Source organism: Haliotis rubra, unplaced genomic scaffold (genome assembly GCF_003918875.1).
Source record: "Haliotis rubra isolate DU_JTF1 unplaced genomic scaffold, ASM391887v1 Scf306, whole genome shotgun sequence".
Lineage (NCBI taxonomy): Eukaryota > Metazoa > Mollusca > Gastropoda > Lepetellida > Haliotidae > Haliotis > Haliotis rubra.
This window is the reverse complement of record NW_025766976.1, coordinates 138,121-162,451: the sequence shown is the minus strand read 5'-3', so window position 1 is coordinate 162,451 and position 24,331 is coordinate 138,121. Positions and strand designations below refer to the sequence as shown.

Genomic DNA, 24,331 nt, shown 5'->3' with positions numbered 1-24,331 from the left:
AATACACCAAAATAAAATGAGCCTATCCAAATCTGTTTTCATCAATATATGCATGATAACCATGTCTTGTGTAGTGTACAATAATATCTTCATTGATAATCTATATTTGAAATATACAGTTTTTGACTATCATTGACTACAAATTACTCAAAGATTTAATTATCAACAGACGCTTTCATATTATGTAATGAGTCGGAGGCAAAATAGCATCAGTAGGGAGTGCATTTTGTAGTTTCTGCAGTGGTTCCATATATTTTATATATTTTTAAGGTAATATTTCATTCTAGATTTGATTGCATCTGTCTCCTAGAACATCTTAAACATCTACTTCATCACCATATGACAAGAAAAACTAGTAGGAAAACCATAACATTACATGACCTTGAAGCCTAAAATTTCAATATCAAGTCTATCTATCTTGTTCAATTTTTCATTGATCAAACATGACTATTTTGAAGTTATTTCTAATACCTTTATGTCTCAATGCCTTTTAACAGTTGTCAAAGCTTATTTCCCATGGAAACTTTCTTAAAACTCACAGTACTTACCTTGTATGTCAAATTTCACCGCTTCAAAACTTCTGTTGTCACAACAATGTCGGCCATTTTGGCTGTTACTATGAAGGGAGATAATATTAGTCATACAACTGATGTTATATGTAAGGAACCTCAGCACATCACTGAGGTACATTTTCAAGTGGTCATAACTTTTTCTGCCCAAGGTTGATTTTGGTTGGTTTTTTTTCTCAGCATCACAGGAACCTATAAATCATTTTAAGACACAAATTTGCTTGTTATACTAAATGTCCGGGTCAACTTAATTTCATGTCGATTTCTACTGGACTATGATTACAAGTAGAAAAAATACTGTACCACACTGTGGTGAACCGCTGCCAGATCTTCACGTGGTACGTACTGCTGTGTACACACACGTCCATCCAATCGGAATCCAAAAGCGTTACATTAAGTCCGTTCCTAATCTGCTAGTCATCATTAATCTCAAATTGCTTGAAGATGAAAGCGAACTGTCGCAACCAGCAGAAGTGCATGGTAAAATGTCGAGGATGTTTTCTCCGCGCTTTGCTTTTGTAGAAGGTGACCTTGGCCTTGTTTATAACGTTCGACAGACATATTACGGTTGTGCGTGAACTTAGGTCTTCTTAAAACTTATCGGTAGACGTTGGGACGGTGGCGTAAACACGTGGTCAAAAGGAACCTTCGTCACACCGTATTATTATAAAATTAACGCAATGATTGTTTTACCGCTACTCGTGTTGAATGCAGTGAGTGAGTGAATATTGCTTAACGCCGCGGCGATGTTTAATGCAGCCTCGGGGACCACAGATGAGCTGCAAATGCTGTACCCAGTTAGGGAATCAAACCCGAACCCTCTGCGTGCCGGGCGAATGCCTCAACCACTATGCTACCTAACCGTCCCGATACTCAAATGACCGAGAACAGGGAGGCTAGTCTTATGCGCTGATAACATAGTAAAATACGAGGGTGATATACATAAAATTGCAGATATCCATCCTATGGCATATCCACAAACATTTAAAATCATTATCAAAACAAAGTCAAAATCGTTCGTTGACACAAGAAATTAGACTAACAACTAGTCTATGAAATGAACATATTTTACAGAAAAAGGGCACATAGTGAAAAAACCCAAAATATAATAAAAGGAGCCCTGAGACATCTTCAAGCTGTGGAAATCTAGACTTGCCACATTTTCTAGACTTGCGAGGGATTTCTTGGATATATTTGCTTCAGGGTCTGTATGACAGACTAACATGAAATGTTCAAAGCCCAGATCAAAGGTGTGCGTCATGATCATCGTTGTCGGGTCAGTGAAACGCAATAAATGACCAAGTGGCCAAGTCTGACCACCTGACCCATTTGGTCACCTCTCCGGACAAACACAGGTGTCTTGGGATCCATTCCAGGGGGATGTATGCAGTAAACGCTGTGTACTTAAACAAGCATAGTATGGCGGAGACAAACCTATGCACACACCTGCATGTGAAGGACTTCTGAGGGCAAGGATAGTCGACACCTTACACTACTCTCCCACCTAGGAGTTTAACGCTGCTTCATAGTTTTTTAGTAGTTCAAAATAGAACAATATCATAGAAAACGTACTGTTATTGTAGAGTGAGTGTGTTTAGTTTTACGCCGCAATATTCCAGCTATACGGCGACGGACTGTAAATAACCGAGTCTGGACCAGACGATCCAGTGATCAACAGCATGAGCATCGATCTACGCGATTACCGATGACATGTGTCAATCAAGTCAGCGAGCCTGACCACCCGATCCCGTTAGTCGCCTCTTACGACAAGAATGGGTTACTGAAGATCAATATTCTAACCCGGACCTTCACAGGTTGCTAATGTAGAGGGGTAGTAGGTAATTTAGTGGAATAAAAGCAAGACGTAATATAAAACGTCTTGGACACATTCACACAGCCAAACCTTATGTAAAATACTTTAAAAATATTGAGTTCTGTTTGAGAGTCCTTTAGAGAGTGTTAAAGATATTTTGTTTTGATGACCACATGTAGCCCAGTAGTTAAGGCGTTTGCTCGTCACGCCGATGACCCGGGTTCGACTCTCACATGGGTACTATGTTTCTGGTGTTCCCCGCAGTGATATTGCTGGAATATTGCCATAGGCGGCGAAAAACTAAACTCACTCACTCACTATGACCACAGGGTTAAATCAAAGGGAGAATATGAAAATAAAAAAATGAATGCATGTCATATGATAACACAAGCTGTCTGAACATGTGATATGCCAGATATTGACAGCCATGTGACCGGCGCGTGTTGACACGGGTATATAACGATTGATGTCCTCAGTCCCGTTCTCTCTGTGTAGCGCTGCAGAGTCGATATGTCGAAGATCTCGCTGATCGCCTGTGTGTTGATGGCCGTTGGAGCCGTGGGGCAGCTCCCTTCTCCCTGTATAACACCACCCCAGTTTGCGGTCAGTACAATACCCTCCTCCACCACCCTGTATAAAACCACCCCATCTTCCATCACAGCTCACCTCAGCTCACGGTCAGCACAGTACCCTCCTCCACCATCCTGTGTAACTCCACCCAAGTTCACGGTAAAAACAGATCCTCATTCTTTCCAAACCTCACCTAAGGCAACGCCACCCAAGGTCGTGATCGGTACAGATCTTGAACCTCACCTCCCTTACAAAATGTAATTTAAATTTTTTGGCCGGCAGATACTCTGATTTGTACAAATCGTAAATAGATGGATTTTGCTGTTGCAAGAATCCCAATGTCAGTTTTTGTAACTGTTTTACAAAACAGTGCCATTCATGTTGTACCGTTATAGTTATGTGTTTGCACGAACATCCCATGTGTAGGACCATCAAGGTCGTGGGTATAAACAGTCAGCTGTAAGCCAGGTGTGACCTGATAACGGTGCACTAGTGTAATATTATACAATGATAACGGTAGTTATTGGTATTTTCTTAGGCCACACTCCATTATTACATCGGAACCATGGTCTTCTCGAAGGCCGTACTTCTTTGTTATATTTGAACCATGATTTTCTCAAAGTCCGTACTCCTTTGTTATATCCGAGACATTGTCTTCTCTAAGGCCGTATCCCATTGTTATATCTGAACCGGGGTATTCTTGAAGGCCGTACCCCACTATTATATCTGAAAGTGTAGTGTAGTGTAGTGTAGTGCAGTGCAGTGAAGTGAAGTGTAGTGTAGTGAGGTTAACGCCACTTTGTCGTTGTCTTTTAATACCCGTACCACGGTATTCCCGAAGGCCGTATCACATTGTCATATCTGAACCAGGATATTATGAAGGCCGTGCCCCACTATTATATCTGAATATTTAATGTAGTGTAGTATAGTTTTAGTGTAGTGTAGTGCAGTCGGTGTAGTGCAGTGCAGTGAGTTGAGGTTAACGCCACTTTGTCGTTGAGTTTAAATATCCGAACCATGGTATTCTCAAAGGCCGTACTCAACTGGTATATGTGAACCATGGTATTTTCGTAGGCCGTACTCCATTGTTGTATTAGAACCATTGTACCCTCGAAGTACGTACCGCTTTGTTATATCTGAACCATAGTATCCCCGAAAGGCCCAACACAATTGTTATATTAGAACCATTATGTTCTCGAAGGTCATTCCCCATTGTTGTACCTGAACCATGGTATTCCCGAAGACCCAGCACAATTGTTATATTAGAACTATGGTATTCTCGAAGTCCGTACCGCTTTGTCATATCTGAACCATAGTATTCCCGAAGGCCCAACGCAATAATATCAGAACCATTGTATTCTCGAAGGTCATACCCCATTGTTGTATCTGAACCATAGTATTCCCGAAGGCACAACACAATTGTTATATCCGAACCATGGTCTTCTCGAAGGCCATACCCCACTGTAATATCTGAATGTATAGTGCAGTGCAGTGCAGTGCAGTGCAATGCAGTGCAGTGTAGTTTAGTGTAGTGAGTTGAGGTTAACGCCGCTTTGTCGTTGTCTTTTTATATCCGAACCATGGTATTCTCAAAGGCCGTACTCAACTGTTATATGTGAACCATGGTATTTTCGTAGGCCGTACTCCATTGTTATACTTGAATCTTTGTACCCTCGAAGGTCATACCCTATTGTTGTATCTGAACCATAGTATTCCCGAAGGCACAACACAATTATTATATTATTATTGTAAGTCCGTACCGTTTTGTTACATCTCAACCACAGTCTTCTCGATTGTAATATCGGCCCTTGTTATGTCTTCGTATACAATTACGAATACTATATACTTTATTTGTGTGTGTACCGATGCAATCAGTCTGTTGCATACTCTAATAAATAGTGCTTGATGATTGATTGAGTGAGTGACTGAGTGCGTTGGGATTAACCACACTTTGTCGGCTACAAACGAGGTGTGTCAGCTTAATGTGAGAGGAATTCCACTTTTACCACATTGGTCAACCCACGACCCCAGGTTGACTTAACTGGAAACATAGGCAGGATACGAAACAACGTTCCTGGTACCCCTAATGGCCGCAACTCTGCACAGCAAACTGTCCACCTTTGACGACAGGGTCTACCTTGACGTCTTCTCATGCACAAGGTCACAAATAATCTCTGTACGTTATAAAGAAGACATTACAAAGTATCAAAAAACGAGAACATGTTTCCGGCAACCAGTGTGTATAACGAATTCAAGCACTATTTATTCTTGTTCGTTATAAGTATTTCGGCTGCATTTCGGCTGAAATGTAGGCTACAGCAAGGGGTCGGAAGAAGAAAACAGGTATCTTAAATTCGTTCGTTGTGATCGTATTCATCAGTAGTTGGTAGTATTTCTTCAGCTCCAATAAATCGTTCTTGTCAGTCGGAAAACTCATGAAGTCATTATGTAATAGCAATATCTGAGTGCAGGTTCTAAAAAAGTTCAAAAGTGTGTGTAAATGATCACTTCACCTTCTACTAGATTAGATTATGGTGGACTTCGGGCGTCCAGTCCATGCATTGTAAATGGCCGTATCAGTAGTTGAATCATGATCTCAACGATATCCTTCTTGTTTCGAAACTTCATTAACCAGAGGAATTTGAAAATAGAACCGTAGTTTACTCATTGGTTGCCAGGAACATGTTCTCGATGCTTTGTAATGTCTTCTTTTAAACGTACAAAGAGTATTTGTGGGAATAAGCAACAAGCAACATAATTTGCAATTATATTTAAACTTGAAGTAATTCTTTAGTAAAGTATTTTCTAGCATTAACGTTACGTTTTACCTTTGCAGGATTATAGTGTTTCACGATATCAAAACACCGCGTTGGTTGTCAATTACCATCTCAATTTCCCATGGTATATATTGTTTAAAAACTTCCGTGACCATCCGGGTTAGAATTGATCTTCAGCAAACCATGCTTGTTGTTGAGGTAACTAACGGTATCGAGTGGTCAGGCTCGCGGACTTGATTGACGCATGTCATCGTATCAGAACGATCGATTCTCATGCTGTTGATCACTGGATTGTCTGGTCCAGACTCGATTATTTACAGATATATAGCTGGAATATTGCTGAGTGCGGCGTAAAACAACGAAGAAACAAACCAGCAATACTGTTGAAATGTCTCTAAGAACACGATAAACAAACTTAATATCCGCTTCATGTCTTTTTTACGATTTTACGAGAGCCTCCAAAAAGGCTGACGCCTCACTCGGTCTGTGGTGTCTCCCTTGTTTAATGTATCACATGTATTTCTTAAAGTGCCGGGGGATGGAGATCAACCACGTGGATGACGTGATTCGCCGCTTCATCATCGGCTACGACGCCACCAACAAGAGGAAGGTGATGTTCGAGGAGGAACGCGAGATCATCCCAGGCCGACAGTGAGTTGTGTTTACTCCTCACAGTCAACTTCTGGTGAAGGCAGGGTCCACGATCTGTACATCCTCAGTCACATGTTCTCCGGTTCCTCCTCCCCACTGTCGCTGTGACTCTCTCATGTCGGGGAATCTCGTATCTCAAGTCTATATCAAATGAACTGAATTATTTCCAATGGTGGTAAACAGAGAATTCTAAAAGTATTTTATTCATTAAATCCATCGCGGAAGAATCTATACTTAATAATACTACTACTGCAGCCATACCAAAATAATATTAGATTTATTGTTTGGAAGTGATGTTACTTAACTGTGTACCAGTTCGGCAAACACCGACAACATCACGTGCGACAGTTTTCGATGTACGAAGCAACTGTTTACAGTCACTATGTATGGCAAGTGTTTCTGTTTGGAAGCTGTTCGCCTCGAAATTTCAATTATTGATTTCAGGCAAGTCGTAGGGGATAATAAATCTTTTATTGCATCAAAAGGAAGCTAAAGTGAGGGCATATGCCCCCAATATACAAAATATAGGCCAAAATATTGTCGAACAAGCTTGGCATTGTGCCTTTAATGCGTTACCTCGCAGGTTGACCCGGGTTTGATTCCCCACATGGGTACAATGTGTGAAGTCCATTTCTGGTCTCCACCTCCGTAATGGTACGGGAACATTATTGCTAAAGGCGGCGTAAACCTAATCTCACTCACTCATTCTACAGATTGCACGAATACTTGATCCTCAACAACGACAATGTGGCGTACGACTTCAACATGAAGACCAAGGAGTGTATCAAGTCCGTTCCCAGAACGTGGAGGGACTTTGGAATCCCCCCTAACGCTACCTTCGAGGACGAGTACTACATCGGAGGCCCAGGGGAGGAGGTGTTCGCCCAGGAATGGTCCGACAGGATCCCATTCAGACAAAGTAAGGGTCCCTGCTGTTGTGTTTCTTGGGGAATGGGGATGGGGATTCATTTTATAAGACGGGTTGCATTTTGGTTACTGCTTCAAAAACACAAAAACATTACGGCAACGCAATTTTCCCAAGAGGTATCCCTCATTACCAGCGAAACATGTATTTGACGGTAACACATGACATATATTTTTCGTTGGGTTAAAATATGTTTGCTTCTTCAGAGAAGCATATCAACACAACGTTGTCAGTTAAAAAAGACGACTTGCATGTTTGATATTATGTACAGATGATGGCTTCCGATTAATTTCATCTTTCAATCAGGAAGTACAGCAGATGGATAAAATGCATTATATCCAAGTCTGACTCCAAGGCCTTAACAGAGGAGTGCAGCTCCTGTTTAGAATGATTGGGCAAGTCCAAATTGCCAAAGTTCTAGCTCTCTTAAACTGATCAATGTTCAGGGTTCCCTTCAGATATTATTTTTTTCTTATTTTGTGAAGATATATTTTATACGAGATTACTTAATTTATTCATTCATTACACTGAGCCAATCTCAGTCAACCTTGAGCTAAATTAAGATCAATTTCTTGTGATCGATTCACGGATGTGCAGTTAATTTCTTGGATTGTCTTGTTCAGACTCAGTTATTTACAGTTATTATTTGCTGAGTGCGGCGTCAAACAACAAACAATCTACTTCCCACAGTAGCATGTTACACGTTGATCAGAAAGCGTGACAACAGATTTAATGATTCATGTAGAGCTTTGCTGGTTCATGTCACACAGCAACATAAATAGGAACAAAAACAGTAATAGGAACAAAAAGTTGAATGAGTGTGTAACACGGAAGTAATTATTCATCCGTCCATCAGTTTCTCTTAAATACGTTGGATAGATTTGCGTCCCTTGGCTGTGACGATCAGCTGTTCAAATTCCAAATTTCTCAAATGATTATCCTCAGTGTATTACAATCTACCATCTTGGGTTTTATTTCTGTTATCAAATTGCTTTTTTAAGCGACTTGAAAAGGTTTGAATTTTCGCCGAATAATATACCTCAATCGCGTGCTGCAATTCGCCGCACAGAGTTGTGTTCCTTAGACCAGTGCGGGAAACAGATAATCGTTGTTTGATTTTGTTATTCACTCTAATTGTTTTCTGCTTCGTCAGTATAATGTTCATGTGGTGTATCAAGCCGCGGCATTGTTCAAAGAGGCTATTAACACATTTCATTAACTTCCTGTACACTGTTATAGTATGACCAGAAATTATTGAGAATTTTAGGCATATGTTTAATTGGATTTCTAGTAAAAACAACCTTGACCAGCTATCAAGTGCTTGGTTTCATTCAAGAGAGACAACTCCCGGACCGTTAAATCTTTTTCATTAGTTTGTGAAGAGTTATCCCCATTTGTTTACTTGCTAGCAGACGACATTTTCAGTGATACTCAGTATGAATGATTTAGAGAAGAGGAAGTTGATTTTAGAGTATTTTAACAAGGACATCAGACCTGATCATGAAACCTGAACAAAAAGAGCGAAGGTTGAACTGGTGCTTACAGCATAGAAATTTTAACTGGGACAATGTGATTTTCTCAGATTAAAGTTCTGTGTGGCTGTTTTCTAATACACTGAAATTCTGGACCAAACAAACTGAAAAACCTTTGTATCAGCGCCCAAAGTACAGTCCGAAATTTAACGTGTGAGGTGGCATATCTGTGTTAGGGGCGACGCGCCTCTGTGTATTTGAAGGGAATATGAACAGTGAGCGGTACACAGATATTCTCGAGGGACATTTACTTCCATCTGCTCACGTGTTCTATGGAAATTTTTGGATTTTCCAGCAGGACAATGACCCAAAACATCGTTCAAAGCATTCACAGGCCTGGTTTCGGAACCAAAATATGACATTATTAGATTGGCCAAGCTATAGCCCTGACCTAAATCCAATAGAAAATGTTTGGGGACTTATGAAGGAAAGTGTCAATAAGAAAAATCTGACAAATATTGCTGAAATGAAAGAAGAGGTGAACCGATACTGGGACAGCATGGACCACGACATTCTAGCTTCTTTGATCAGTAGTATGCCCCGCCGCATTAAAGCCTGCATTGCTGCCCATGGTGACTTACTAAATACTAACTGTTCACCTGTCTTTGAATCTGGAGTTATGTTCTGCTCATATTCACATTTAATACGTCAGTAATGAGTGAAAAGAATAAAATCAATACAATCTTTAAATTCTAAATAATTTCTGGTTGTACTGTAACTGTCCTTCCCAATTCACCATGGAAACGGTTTCTTTCAGGGGAAGCATGGCTGGGATCTTTTACCCTCAACGGCTGTTACCCCATCCATTCTCTCATCATCGGGCCGGAGGAGACTCCAAACGACACCGTCACCATGCGCTTCTACGACATCGTTGGCGGCATTCCCAACCCCAACGACTTCATCCCCCCTCCCGAGTGCCTGCAGGCTAAATGGGGAGTCTCGACCATACGCTCATACTGGTAGAGGGCGCCACTAGACACCGGGAGTTACCTCCCTTAGGTGTATTGGTTGCCGCCATTCTCCGTTGTAATGAGTGTACCAAATGGTCCTGAGTCCGCTTTATATTTTAGATGTTAATTATTATATACATGTTTTCCTATACATATATTTTGTGTCAATTTGTTTTACAACCTGAACGAGTGTACTGTGGGCTGTAAGTGCCATTATTTTTGATGCCATCACTTACTTAAGTAGTTATCTCCCTTTAAGTAATCAATTTAATGATACTTTCTTTAAAATGTCCCTATTTTGCTGGAGCAGCGATGTAGGGACTGTGATTAAAGGGGAGATAATCGACATCCGCATGCTCATCTGTAATGGCGTTCGTCACATGAAACATCTCACGTGTGTCTTTCAGTGCCAATATCAATATTTATCCTTTTTTGAATTCTAGTCGAACACATTTACATACTAGTGTGAAAACTATTGCAAAACGGTCATCAAGGGCTAGAACTGTGATAGTATTACACCAGCTGCGATCCATTCTGGGCGGTTCACACGTTCTCGTACACATGAAATGGTTCACAGCGAGCACTCGAGCAAACACACACTCACGTTCACGTGACTGTCATATGACTATCACGTGACTCAACTGGCAGGTACCTGTGCAATACTCGTAACGTAGGTCATTGAGTTGACAAGTATTTATTTGATTAATGTTGATTGTCTTGTTCGTCGAAATTACCCCCTACAGCAATTAGATTGAATTATTATCACATTTTAAATAGTGTAGAACGTATATATTTCAGATTCATATTATATTTAGCTATCACAACCCCCGCTTCAAGTCGCCACCCACTACGGCCATGCCCGGAGATCACCTGCAACCGATCATGTTTGTCTTTGACTGTTTGTCACGTGTGACATATGATAAAACATGCTGATGGTTGTTGACGCCCGCTAATGTAGCCAGCCTGTGCACTCACGAACTGCATTTTGTGAAATCTTTCAAAGACTGTGCATACTATTGTTTTTGTGACAATAACGGTTTATATTTTCGCTTCTCTCAGAAATAAAACTATTTTCAGAAAACTGTTTTTATTTTCATGAACATTTGCGATATGCCACAAACAAAACACAATTGAAACAATATAAGCTTGAGAGAACTATCACGTGGATGACGTTTATCATTATTTACGCATACAGTTATGTTCATATTTGTAATGGACAAGACAAGTCACCATTTGTCAGTAGACAAGGTTCTCGAAGTTTAGATCATGTCCAGAAGGTCGCTAGCCTTGTCTGGTCCAGATATACCCATCTTGTTCACACTGAAGTGCCACAGCCACCCCACTAGAACTGAAGACCACTAACAATTCTGGTCAAATGGAAAATATGCAGGTCGTAACGAAGGGCGAAAGGAAGCATACAGCCAGGTGTGATCATGGTTAACAATGAAACAAACGTAAATGACGATGTATTTGATGCAGGTGTCATAGTTGTGTTCAGAACCCCAGGTTGGCAAAGTTTACACTACATTATTTAGACAAGTAACGTTTCACTAACATTTGGGGTATTTTGATCAAGAAATGATGACCGAATCTCCCGTGAAAACGGATGAAAATGAACTGTGCACATCCAACTCCCACCCCTCCCCCCCCACACACACCACCCTCACCCCTCTCTCAGGGATTTCAGTTTGCTATATTTCTCAACGTGATACATCCTGATACATTACATATGACTGTACAGAAAAGGTTCGATCGCGGGTTCGATCCCCGACCGCGTCATACCAAAAAGACGTTAAAATATGGTACTTGTTGGTCCCTGTCTGGCGCTCGGCATTAATGGGTACAACAAGGACTGGTCGGCTCGGAGTCAGTATAATGTGTCTGAGTGGGGTATTCATGCTTCACTGCGGCATGGTATCTCAGTGGGCTAGCACTATAAAACCAGCTGAAGTCTGGTCTAGTACAAGCAGCCGCACATACACATACACACGCATGCACGTCGTCATATGAGCGAAATATTCTCAAGCACGACGTTAAACCCAATTTCACCTCACCTCACCTCACCTCACCTCACCTCACCTCCAAAGCAACATAATACAGCAACACATTATACAGTAGACATATAGCATACACCAACAAACACTAGTACTCTACATCCGCTGATATATACTCAGTAACAAAATAAGATTATAATATAAACTCCACTCCTGCACAAGAGCTGAACCTATACTGATTAAATTACAATCAGCAACCGTATTACAAGGTCTACAATCAAAATATGTACACGCATTAAATAAATTTACATGACATGGCATTAGGTACAGTATACACAATGCAACCATACAAACGAGCGAACATGCACTTGACAGGCAACTAAAAACCTACTGCTTTGGTGCATTTCAAAAGCCAATGCTCCTCCATACTAAAATTATCTGTACAGGCAAAAAAGAGGCAGGGCCTCGTCTTGGTGCTTGGCTAACCACACTGAGATAGGAGGCAAATAGCCGAGGGTTTCATGGCTAGTCTTGAACCAGATTACTTTAGCCAAAATATGATGTATTTAGTCCCCGTTTCTAATTCAATGGAGTTGACAAATAATCTTCTTACTTTTGCAGGCCACCTTCTGGTGTAATATCTGTATTATCATCACCCCAAACTGCCCATATAATATCACCCTTTGGTTGTCTATCCACACTTGATCGAATAATGTCATTCATAAACTCAATGGTACGATATTTCTTGGGTACACTCCCTAACATATCAACTATCACTGTCCCCTTGTACATTACCGTGTATGACCGCCCGGAGAGCGGAAGGTCGCGGGTTCGATCCCGCGTCATACCAAAAGATGTTAAAATATGGTACTTGTTGGTCCCTGCCTGGCGCTCGGCATTAATGGGTACAACAAGGACTGGTCGGCTCGGAGTCGGAATAATGTGTCTGAGTGGGGTATTCATGCTTCACTGAGGCATGGTATCTCAGTGGGCTAGCACTATAAAACCAGCTGAAGTCTGGGCTAGTACAAGCAGCCGCACATACACATACACACGCATGCACGTCGTCATATGAGCGAAATATTCTCAAGTACGACGTTAAACCCAATTTCACCTCACCTCACCTCACCTCACCTCACCTCACCTCACCTCACAGTGTATGTACAGGCTAAGTTTTCCAAACAACTATTTTTTTTCTGCTCAGGTTGACACCACAGTTATGATTAGAGTTCCTTATCAGTGGCTTGTACAGCTAGATCAACCTTGAGTAGCAGAGTGGCCCACAAACCCAAATAGTTTACTGACAGCAGGAACATCTGCAACTGCACACATTAATGCTAACTTTACGATCACTGGTACATTGGAACCATGCACAGTCATTACAGTACCGGGCCATAATGCTTTCCTGGTTCAGTACTGGGTGTGCCTAGTCTCTGTCTCTTGACTTCCAGTGTGTTCTCTTCTCTCTGTTTACGGAGGTGGTTGTACCTTGTCTTTCTGGAGACATACCTGTTGCAATGTGTGCACCATTCCAGATCTGTTTTCTGAAAAATATCAATTCCAATGTTTTAATATATTCTGTTGTGTTAAGTAATATTCTAAAAAAACTTTCTACCTCCTGTTTCCATTAAATCATTATTATGAGATTACGTTTGCTTGGTGAAAAAAATCAAATAATACATATGCAATGAGTTTCATATATACTGTGAAACCTGCCAACAACGGCACCTGTCTAATCCGGCAAACAATTTTGGTCCCGCCAGTCTACAACAATATTATGATCAATAAAACATTGTTTAATCTGGCACCTGTCTATTCCGTATTCCAGCACGATTGTCCGGTCCCAACAAGCAATTTTGACTGTAATTAACACTGTCTAAACCGGCACGAGTATGAGCAGTCCAAGCAAGGACCCATAATCCAATACACTAAGTAATCCTCTGGGGGTTTAGGCTAATTGGGATAAGAAAATGCAGCCCTACTCTTATAATGAACCTGACTCACTCGTCAGTGCCATACTAATCAGGTAAATCTTCCAAATTATGTCTAAATGTCTAAATTACTTTTTAAACGACACACATTTTGGAAAATGTAAGCATAAATGGATAATGAATATTAAATATGTTTATTGGCGAAATTGGACTTAGTTATATCTAGAATTCCCAAAATTTTGAAAATTTGAATAAATTAAAAATTACAGTTAAATGTAAACTAGAAGATGCGTATAAGCAAGTGTAGTTGTCTATGGTAGAACATTCATCAAGAAGTATCTTATATAGCTCCTTATCTAACTTAGATTTAAGTAAATATTTGGATATTTTAAATGATAATTGTTCAAAGGCATTGTTACGTTATGAAACATTATGTATACATTATTCAATAACAATAAGAAAGGTATTCTGAGAAAAACACTGTTTATTCTGATATATTATCATCTATATATATAATGCATTACTTATTCATCTCTATATGTTACAGTCAGATTGTGAAATCACTCATTTCGTGAAAAGACTAAAAATGTCAGTCATTTCGCGAAATAACTAAGAGGGTCAGCCATTCAACTATCCCTACTGCTCGTTCTCTTTCTTCCTGGGTTAACCTTGGCATTCTCTCTGGGTGACTTTATGTGCAGTGATATTGCAGTGTTGGACAGGCCATTTATACTGATTTTTTTCGCACGATCTTTCCCACGTTTCCGACTAAGACATGTGTTTCGTGTTTCTGAGAGTCGGGGCCACAAAATGCGTTTTGGCAATTTGTTTCGTGCATCACGAACATTTATTTATATGGCCAATAGCGAAAAGCATAAAATATATTTGAGATGACCCCTGGGTGAGTCGACGGGGCGTCCTTATACCTGGCTGAGCGACCTAATTGCCATCTATAGTCTGATTTATTGTTTTCAGCAGCTATTCGTATTTTCTAAGTTTTGCCCGATTTTACGAGTAATCATGCTTTTCTGGATATCCTATTAGGCATTCCACTGAACGCCCAGTAAGGCCAATGTGGGTTATTTCGACATATGCTATTTGGAATTGTGTAAATTTTAAGGATACAGAGTAACAGCCTAAAACATCTTTTTCTGTTTCCGACAGTACTTTAGAACCTACAACCTCACTGTAATAAAGAGGTTGGTCATCCATAGACTGCTTGACTGCTCCAACTTCTAAAGCCTCTCAAAGAAGTTAATGAGAAAGCAGCTTTCGAAATTTTCACGACTCTATATTTTCTTAACAGATTTTGCTGTAAATATTTGAAAACTAAACAAAAGAAGATTGTGTAACTACTGAAAGATGATCGAGACTGTGTGCTACAGAAAGAGTCTGCTTGATTATAAAGGTAGCACGTTCGGCTTTCACTTCCGGCATGTCGTCGTAAAAGAAGCTCAAATGAAACGTCTTTGTGACGTGACTAGTAACGGGGTGCCGTTCAATCTTCGAATATCAGTAGCGAGTACTAAGATCTGGTGTTATTGACACTGCAGTTACTTATGGCTGTTATCGCTGGTTATCGAGGTTATCTGTACAACACTTAGACTTCTGATTACAAGTAGAACAAATACTGTACCACACTGTGGCGAACCGCTGCCAGATCTTCACGTGATACGTACTGACTGCAGTGTACACACACGTCCATCCAATCGGAATCAAAACCCGGGTTCGATTCCCACATGCGTTGCATTAAGTCCGTTCCTAATCTGCTAGTCATCGTTAATCTCAAACTGCTTGAAGATGAATACGAATTGTCACAACCAAAAGAAGTGCATGATGCAATGCCGAGGATGTTTCCCCCGTGTTTCGCTTTTGTAGAGGGTGACCTTGACCTTGATTATGACGTACGACAGACACATTGCGCTTGTGCGTGAACCTAGGTCTTCTTAAAACCTATCGGTGGACGTTGGGGCGGTGGCGCAAACACGTGTCCAAAACGATCGTTCGTCACGCCGACCGACCGGGTATTATTATAAAATGAACGCAGTGATTGTTTTACCGCTACTCGTGTTTAATACAGTGAGTGAGTGAGTGAGCATGGCTTAACGCCGCATCAACAATGTCCCAGCTATTCGCGGCGATTTCTAATGCAGCCTTTGGAGCCCACAAATGAGCTACACATACTGTACCCAGTTAGTCTGAGGACCAGGGCCCTGTTCCTCAAAGCGATCGTAGCGCTACGACAGTCGTAACTCCCATACTTTAACATAGACTTACGACTGTCGTAGCGCTACGATCGCTTTGAGGAACAGGGCCCTGGATAGACGACACCTTACACCACTCTCCAACACAGGAGGTGAGGTGAAATTGGGTTTTACGTCGTGCTTTAGAATATTTCGCGCATATGACGACGTGCATGCGTGTGTATGTGTATGTGCGGCTGCTTGAACTAGCCCAGACTTCAGCTGGTTTTATAGTGCTAGCCCACAGAGATACCATGCCGCAGTGAAGCATGAATACCCCACTCAGACACATTATACTGACTCCGAGCCGACCAGTCCTTGTTGTACCCATTAATGCCGAGCGCCAGGCAGGGACCAACAAGTACCATATTTTAACGTCTTTTGGTGTGACACGGTCAGGGATCGAACCCGCGACCTTCCGCTCTCCGGGCGGACGCTCTAACCACTACACCACGGAGGCGGTCTCCAACACAGGAGACTAACGCTGCTTCATAGTTATTTTCAGTAGTTCAAAATAGAAAAATATCATAGAAATCGTAGTTATTGTAGAGAGGTAGTGGGGTAATTTAGTAGTATAAAAGCAAGACTCGGAAAATTCACACAGCAAAAACACAAACCAAAACCTAGATACATTACTTGATATATTAAGTTATGTTTCAGAGCAAAGTACCTTAAAGACTGTTTAAAATATTACGTTTGCATTTTTTATGACCACGGGTAGCCTAGTAGTTAAGGCGTTTACTCGTCGCCGATGACCCGGGTTCGATTCCCAACGTGGGCAGTATGTGTGAAGCCCATATGACCCCAGGGTTACAACAAGGGGAACATATGACCATATAAAATGGATGCTTGTCATATGATACTCACACAACAGCCTGAATACAAGCTGCCTGAACATGTGATATGCCCGATTTTGACAGCCATGTGACCTGCGCGTGTTGATACGGGTATATAACAATTGATGTCCTCAGCCCCGTCCTCTCTGTGTAGCGCTGTAGAGTCGATATGTCGAAGATCTCGCTGGTCGCGTGTGTGTTGATGGCCGTTGGGGCCTTGGGGCAGCTCCATGTATAACACCACCCCAGTTTACGGTCTACAATACCATGTATAACACCACCCCAGTTTACGGTCAGTACAGTACCCTCCTCAACCCCCATGTAAAAAAACAACCCCATCTTCCTACCCCGAGCTTGGGCAGCTCCCGTTTCCCTGTATAACACCACCCCAGTTTACGGTCAGCAAAGTACCCTCCTCCCTCCAACCCCATGTGTGACCTCACCCACCGTTTACGGTAACCTCAGCTACCACCCTTTGTAACTTCACCCAAGTTCATGGTCAGTACAGTAATCCCCTCCATCCTTGCGTGTCACCCCAACCCAGTTTACGGTAAATACAGTATCCTCATCTCCCACCCTGTGTAACTCCATCCAAATTCACGGTCATAACATATCCTCACCTCATTCCACCCTCCCCGAGAGTGGAACGCCACCAAAGGTCGTGATCGGTACAGATCCTTACCCTCCCCTACCCCTAATTGAGTTTTTTTTTAGATTTTTGCGTGCAATGACTGTGATTTGTACAAATCGTAATAAACTGGATCTCGCTTCTGCAAGAATCCGAATATCAGGGTTTTGAACTGTTTACAAAACAGTACCATTAAGTTTGTGCATGTGTAGCGTTGTAGTTATGTTTATGCAGGACATCGCATGTGTAGAAGTCATTAAGGCCGTAGGTATATAAACAGTCAGGTGTAAGCCAGGTGAAACATGATAAATGTAATATGACACCAGGATAACGGTAGTTATTGGTTTTCTTGTAGGTCGTACACATTGTTATACCTGAATCATTGTAACTGTATATTTTGTTTGTGTGTGTAACGATGCAATCAGTCTGCTAGATACTCTAAAAAAAAGTCCTGGATGATTGGGATTAACCCCAGTTTGAGTTGGGATTAACCCCAAATTTTGGTCTAAAAGAAAACTTTGCTCTCTCCTGATACATGCTTCAACAATTCAGAAAACTATGGCTATAACCAACTCAAAGGCACTAGCTATTCTAGTTCGTTTTTTCGAATAAAATATACAGCAAGTGGCCTGGAGCAGATAACGATATTCGTTCGTTATAAATCGTTCGTTAAAAGCGTGTCCATCAAAAGGGACCGTTCATAATTTATGGCTAGGGGGTGATGAAAATTTTAAAAATTGGTGTTTTAAGGGGGTCACCCATTTTGTTCTGGGGAGCTAGGGAGGGTCATCTATTTTGTACACATGTACTAGGGGGTTAGGGGTTGGTCAGCAATTTTGTACATAGAAATATGTTTAAAATGATGCTTAGAAATTATGGGAAGGGAAGGGGGGTCATTGATTTTGTACATGACATGCAGGGGGGTCACTTATTTTGTACATATATTTAAGGGGGGGTCATTCACATTGTACATGCTTCTCCATAAAAATCATCATCACCCCCTAGTCGTAAATTATGAACGGCCCCTATGCGTAGTTTGCAGTATCATATTATGTCCATTAAATAGTTCCTGTCCTTCGGGAACTCATGAAGTAAGTAGGTGATAGCAATATCTGAGTACAGGTGCTAAGAAAGTTCAAAGGTGTATGTTACTGACTGATCACCTCTCCTCCTTCAAGATTAGATTATGGTGGACTTCGGCGTCCCGTCCACGCATTGTGAATGGCCGTATCAGTGGGTGAAGTGTCCCCGTTGCTGATAATGATCTAAGTGACACCCTTCTTCTGGTTTCGAAACAGCATTAACCAGAGGAATTTGAAAATGACAATGGAAGAGGGCATAACGAGTATAGCATATAAACGTTCTCTTGGAATCCAAAGCATTACTTGCAATTATATTTTGAACTTCTTTTGTAAAATAATATTAAACATTAACGTTACATTTTGCCTTCTCGTGATTATAGTGTTTCATTGTATCAAAACGCCACCTCAGATTCATTTGCTGAAGACACTGACAGAACTTGACAACTGTAGTTGGACCAAGGATATTTCATTTATTTCCCAAAGATGTACTTTTTGCAAAAACTGTCCACATCAAAATATGCATAAACAGTAATTGCAAAGCTGTAGCGAGACATAACTCTGCTATTGGGAATATACATAAGTTGTTTTTTTTTGTTGTTTTTTTTCCTTTTTCTTTTGTTTCCAGTGTAAACTTAGGGATCGTGTAATTGCTGGTGATGTTCCTCAATCAGGACACATGTGCTTGGCACTCATGCTTTTACCATACACTACTCATGTCACGCACTCACGACAAAACTGATAAATCTCGCACTAACCTGGGTTCATAGTCCATACAAATTTTAACTACTTTAAAAATCACACAAATTGGTCACAATGCATCGTTTTCAGTGTCTTTTCTGAGAAGGAAAGTTGCAGTCATTCGGAGGCTTCAGGGGGCTAAAAGTATTAGTCAGTATAGAGTACACCGTATCTGAGTCGGTTATCCATGTTAAACTGCAACATGCTATCTCTCAAATTAGAATTCAACTGGAATAGTACTCGCGGCCACAAACACACTAGCATGTGCATTGTTATAAAATTACATAAAAATATTCATAAGTTGATTATTAGCAATAATTTCCTTACTGCTACTGGGGCGGTTGTCAGTAATCATCTCAACCCTCCATGTTATCTTCTGAATTGTATTTCAGGGCATGAGGGACACACTTAATATCCGCATCATGTTTTGTTTTTTTTTATTTTACGAGAGACTCCAAAAGAGCTAAAGTCTCACTCGGTCTGTACTGTGTCCCTTGTTTTAAGTAAGCATGCATATTTTTAAAGTTTGGGGTAGCCTAGTGGTTAAAGCGTTCTCTCGTCTCGTCGGACCCGGGTTCGATTCCCCACATGGGAACAATGTGTGATCTGGTGTCCCCGCCGTGACATTGCTGGAATATCGTTAAAGCGTAAAACTAAACTCTCTCACTCTCTCTTACAGTTCCGGGGGATGGAGATCAACCACGTGGATGACGCCATTCGCCGCTTCATCATCGGCTACGACGCCACCAACAGGAGGAAGGTGATGTTCGAGGAGGAACGCGAGATCATCCCAGGCCGACAGTGAGTTATTACCCCTCACAGTCCCTCATCTGTTGAATAAAGTCTCGGTCCTGATCAGTGAAGATCCGGGTGAGAATTGGTCTTCAGCAACCCATGCATGTCGTAAGAGGCGACTAACGGCATCGGTTGGTCAGGCTCGCTGACATATTGGTTGACACATGTCATCGTATTCCAGTTGCGTAGATCGATGCTCGTGCTGTTGATCACTGGAATGTCTGATTATATACAGACCACCGGAATATAGCTGGAATATTGCTGAGTGCGGCGTAAGACAACAAACAAACCATTCTCCGTTTATGGTCTCTCTCCTCAATCTAATAAATTATGTTATTAGGAATATCGTATCACAAGTTTGTATCAAATGAACTGAATTATTCCATATGTGTGAGTCAGAGAATTCTATTCATTTATTCGATCGATAAAGAATATATGTTGCATGATAATTTTACTGCGGCCATACTGAAATAAAAACATATTGCTTTTTTTAGAAACCATGTTACTGACTTCTATGTGTGTTAACTACACTTCTCCAGGGTACGGGGAGGTGGGGTAGCCCAGTGGTTAAAGCGTTAGCTCGTCACGTCGAAGACCCGTGTTTCATGCTCAAGGGGCGAAGGGGTGGCCTAATGGTTAAAGCGTTAAGGGTTCGACACAGCTTCGTTTCCCCACATGGATACAATGTGTGAAGCCCATTTCTGGTGTCCCCATTTCTGGCGATATTCCTGGAATATTTCTAAAAGCGGCGTAAAACTAATTTCACTCACTCATTCCATAGATATCACGAGTACTTGGTCCTCAACAACGATAACGTGGCGTACGACTTCAACATGAAGACCAAGGAGTGTACCAAGTCCGTTCCCAGGACGTGGAGGGACTTTGGAATCCCCCCTAACGCTACCTTCGAGAACGAGTACTACATTGGGGGCCCAGGGGAGGAGGTGTTCGCCCAGGAATGGTCCGACAGGATCCCATTTAGACAAAGTAAGGGTCCCTGCTGTTGTGTTTCTCGGGCGTGGGGATATTTTTTTCATTTTTATAGAGACGGATTGTGTTTTGGTTACTGCTTCAAAAGCACAAAAAATATCATGACAACACAATTTTCCCCAGGATATCCGTCATGACCAGAGAAAACTGTATTTGAAGGTGATATATGACATTTTTTCCGTTGGGTTAAAATATGTTTGCTCCTTCAGAGAAGCATATCAAACAAAACGTTGTCAGTTGAAAAGGGACTGACAAACATATACTATATACAATGATGGCTTCCGAATATTTTCATCTTTCAAGCAGGAAGTAGAGCAGATGACAAGTCTTGCATTATATTGCACACGTAATCTGAATCTATTTATGAGATCACGTTGGTTATTTGAAACAGGCGTTGTGTAACCAACCTAACGTCATAATGCCGAACTTTCTGTTGCCACCTCAATATTTTAAATTAACATTATAACTCCATTCAAGCAGTTTTTGACCAAAAATGTCAACCAAACATAACATTAGGTTTGTGGATAATTAAAAAGCAAGTTCGGTGTCCTTGGGATTAGTATTATTTTTCAATTGAATATTTTTAATTGTCTATTTTCATCTATAAAGTAGTCTATATAGAGTTTTCTCCCTTTCTTTTTGTTTACAACCGGCATCGTCTGCTTGATTTATCATCGTGGATGACATTGTTTCCCGTCCTTTGTCGGTGTAATAAATAGGTCACAAAACTCGTAGATGTTGAATATGGAAAATATTCCAACTCAATAATTTTAAACGTTTTGATTTATTCACTAGCTTTCGCTTTTTTCACATTCAACATCCACTTGTTTTGTAATCTCTATATATCCTAGTCTGTCTCCCAAACCAAGAGAACAAATTAACAAAGGAGTCCAACTCCAGTCTAAAGTGGTTGGGCAAATTGCCCAACGGTTGTGCAGTTACGTCCATGGATTGTCTGGTCCAGATTCGATTATTTACAGACCGCTGCCGTATAGCTGGAGTATTGCTGAGTGCGGCATTAAACACCAAACAACCAAACAAACTACTATCCACAGTAGGATGTTACACGTTGATCAGAAATGATGCATGTATAGTTTTGCTGGTTCATGTAACAAAGCAATATTTTCCTCAATTGTGTCCCTCAGCTGTGATTATTATCTTCAGTATTACTATTAGAATTTACGATCTCGGTCTTAAACTCTGTTAACAAATTGCAAATTGCTTTGCTAAAACGACTTAAAATTGCTGAAAAGATTACCTCATTCGTGGACAGCAATTCGCCGAACAGAGTTGCGTCCCTTAGACCAGTACGAGAAACCAATAATCCTTATTTATTCACACTGCTTGTTCCTTGATTTGTCAGTGTGATGTCCATGTGGTGTATCAAGCCACGAAAAAATTGAGGCATTTTTCAAAGCACATTTCATTCACATGCTATGTTCTCACACTCCGGCACAGCGATGACTAAACATAACATCACTGCCACAGGCTAATTTGCATATCACGTGACCGGACTTTTCTCTTGTTTGTAATCAAACGCGCATATTCATAAAAAGAAGAGACTGGACTCACGTAAGCTTTTCGGCGCTCTCTTCATAATGTTTTACATTGTTACATATATATTCTTCCACAACTGCGACAGTTAGGTCTATGACAGTACATATTTAGATATCAAACTGGCTGCATCGTTTGCTCTCCGTCGGCTTCGATGACAGCACGTGGAGCCGCACAACCTATGTAAACAAAGGATCGCTACGCAAATCGAAATAGTGTTACATGTTTTTTGGATATTTTCTCAGTGAAACTAAACCATTCTATTAAAGATGTTTAGTTAGATGTGTAGAGTAAAAGAAATCTGTACATTATATTGAATGGACATTGCAAGATGTGACGAATCGTCACATTTTTCTGGCCTGTGGCAGAGATACTATGCTGGCTTGCCGCATGGAACTCTGGGTAGGAGAGTGGCTATGTTCTGTTAAATGTCCTTCCCAATTGTTTTTCACCATTGAAACCTTTTTTTTTCAGGGGAAACATGGCTGGGATCTTTTTCACTCAACAGCTGCTACCCCATCCATTCTCTCATCATCGGGCCGGAGGAGAGTCCAAACGACACCGTCACCATGCACTTCTACGACATCGTTGACGGCATCCCCGACCCCAACGACTTCATCCCCCCCCTTCAGAGTGCCTGCAGGCTAAGTGGGGAGTCTCGTCCATGCCCTCATACTGGTAGAGGGCGCCACTAGACACCGGGAGTTACCTCCCTTAGGTGTATTGGTTGCCGCCATTCTCCGTTGTATCGAGTGTATCAAATGGTCCTGAGACCGCTTTATATTTTAGATGTTAATTATTTAAAACATGTTTTCATGTACATATATTTTGTATCACAAAAGTTTGCCATCTGAACGAGTGTGCTATGAGCTGCATGTTGGTGTGAATTATTTTTGATGCCATCACTTACTTAAGTAGTTATCTCCCTTTAAGTAATCCATTTAATGATACTTTCTTTAAAATGTCCCTATTTTGACTGAAGCAGCAATGTAGGGACTGTGATGTAAGGGGAGATAATCGACATCCGCATGCTCATCTGTAATGGCGTTCGTCACATGAAACATCTCACGTGTGTCTTTCAGTGCCCATTTCAATATTTATCTGTTTGTGATTTCTAGTCGAACACATTTACATACTAGTGTGAAAACTATTGCAAAACGGTCATCAAGGGCTAGAACTGTGATAGTATTACACCAGCTGCGTTCCATTCTGGGCGGTTCACACGTTCTCGAACACTTATAACGGTTCACCGCGAGCACTCGAGCAAACGCACACTCACGTTCACGTGACTGTCATATGACTATCACATGACTCAACTGGCAGGTACCTGTGCAATACTCGTAACGTTGGTCATTGAGTTGACAAGGATTTATTTGATTAATGTTGATTGTCTTGTTCGTCGAGATACCTCCTACAGCAATTAGACTGAATTTTTTAATATATAAAATAGTGTAGAACGTATATATTTCAGATTCATATTATATTTAGCTTCACAACCCCCGCTTCAAGTCGCCACCCACTACGGCCATGCCCCGAGATCACCTGTAACCGATCATGTTTGTCTTTGACTGTTTGTCACGTGTGACATATGACAAAACAAGCTGATGGTTGTTGACCCCCGCTAATGTAGCCAGCCTGTGCACTCACGAACTGCATTTAGTGAAATCTTTCAGCGAATGTGCATTTTAATGTCATTGTGACAACAACGCCTTTTATTTTCGCTTCTCTCAGAAATAAAACTTTTTTCTGAAAA

General features: G+C 41.1%; 1 protein-coding gene across 1 annotated transcript; it reads left to right on the top strand.

Moving 5' to 3' along the window:
* Nucleotides 1-2,811: 2,811 nt before the first annotated feature.
* Nucleotides 2,812-24,331, top strand: LOC124282882. The gene is made up of 8 exons (XM_046718914.1): nt 2,812-2,985; nt 6,259-6,380; nt 7,094-7,299; nt 9,595-9,797; nt 16,954-17,046; nt 19,919-20,040; nt 20,816-21,021; nt 23,053-24,331. Exons 1-8 carry the CDS (start codon nt 2,893-2,895, stop codon nt 23,271-23,273), a joined length of 1,266 nt encoding a protein of 421 aa, XP_046574870.1. The 5' UTR covers nt 2,812-2,892; the 3' UTR covers nt 23,274-24,331.

Excerpts from the sequence above, each read along its gene's own strand:
- LOC124282882 (XM_046718914.1), top strand. The coding sequence starts at position 2,893 with ATGTCGAAGATCTCGCTGATCGCCTGTGTGTTGATGGCCGTTGGAGCC. Across the intron at positions 6,381-7,093 it reads GAGATCATCCCAGGCCGACA|ATTGCACGAATACTTGATCC; the intron begins GTGAGTTGTGTT and ends CTCATTCTACAG. Across the intron at positions 20,041-20,815 it reads GAGATCATCCCAGGCCGACA|ATATCACGAGTACTTGGTCC; the intron begins GTGAGTTATTAC and ends CTCATTCCATAG.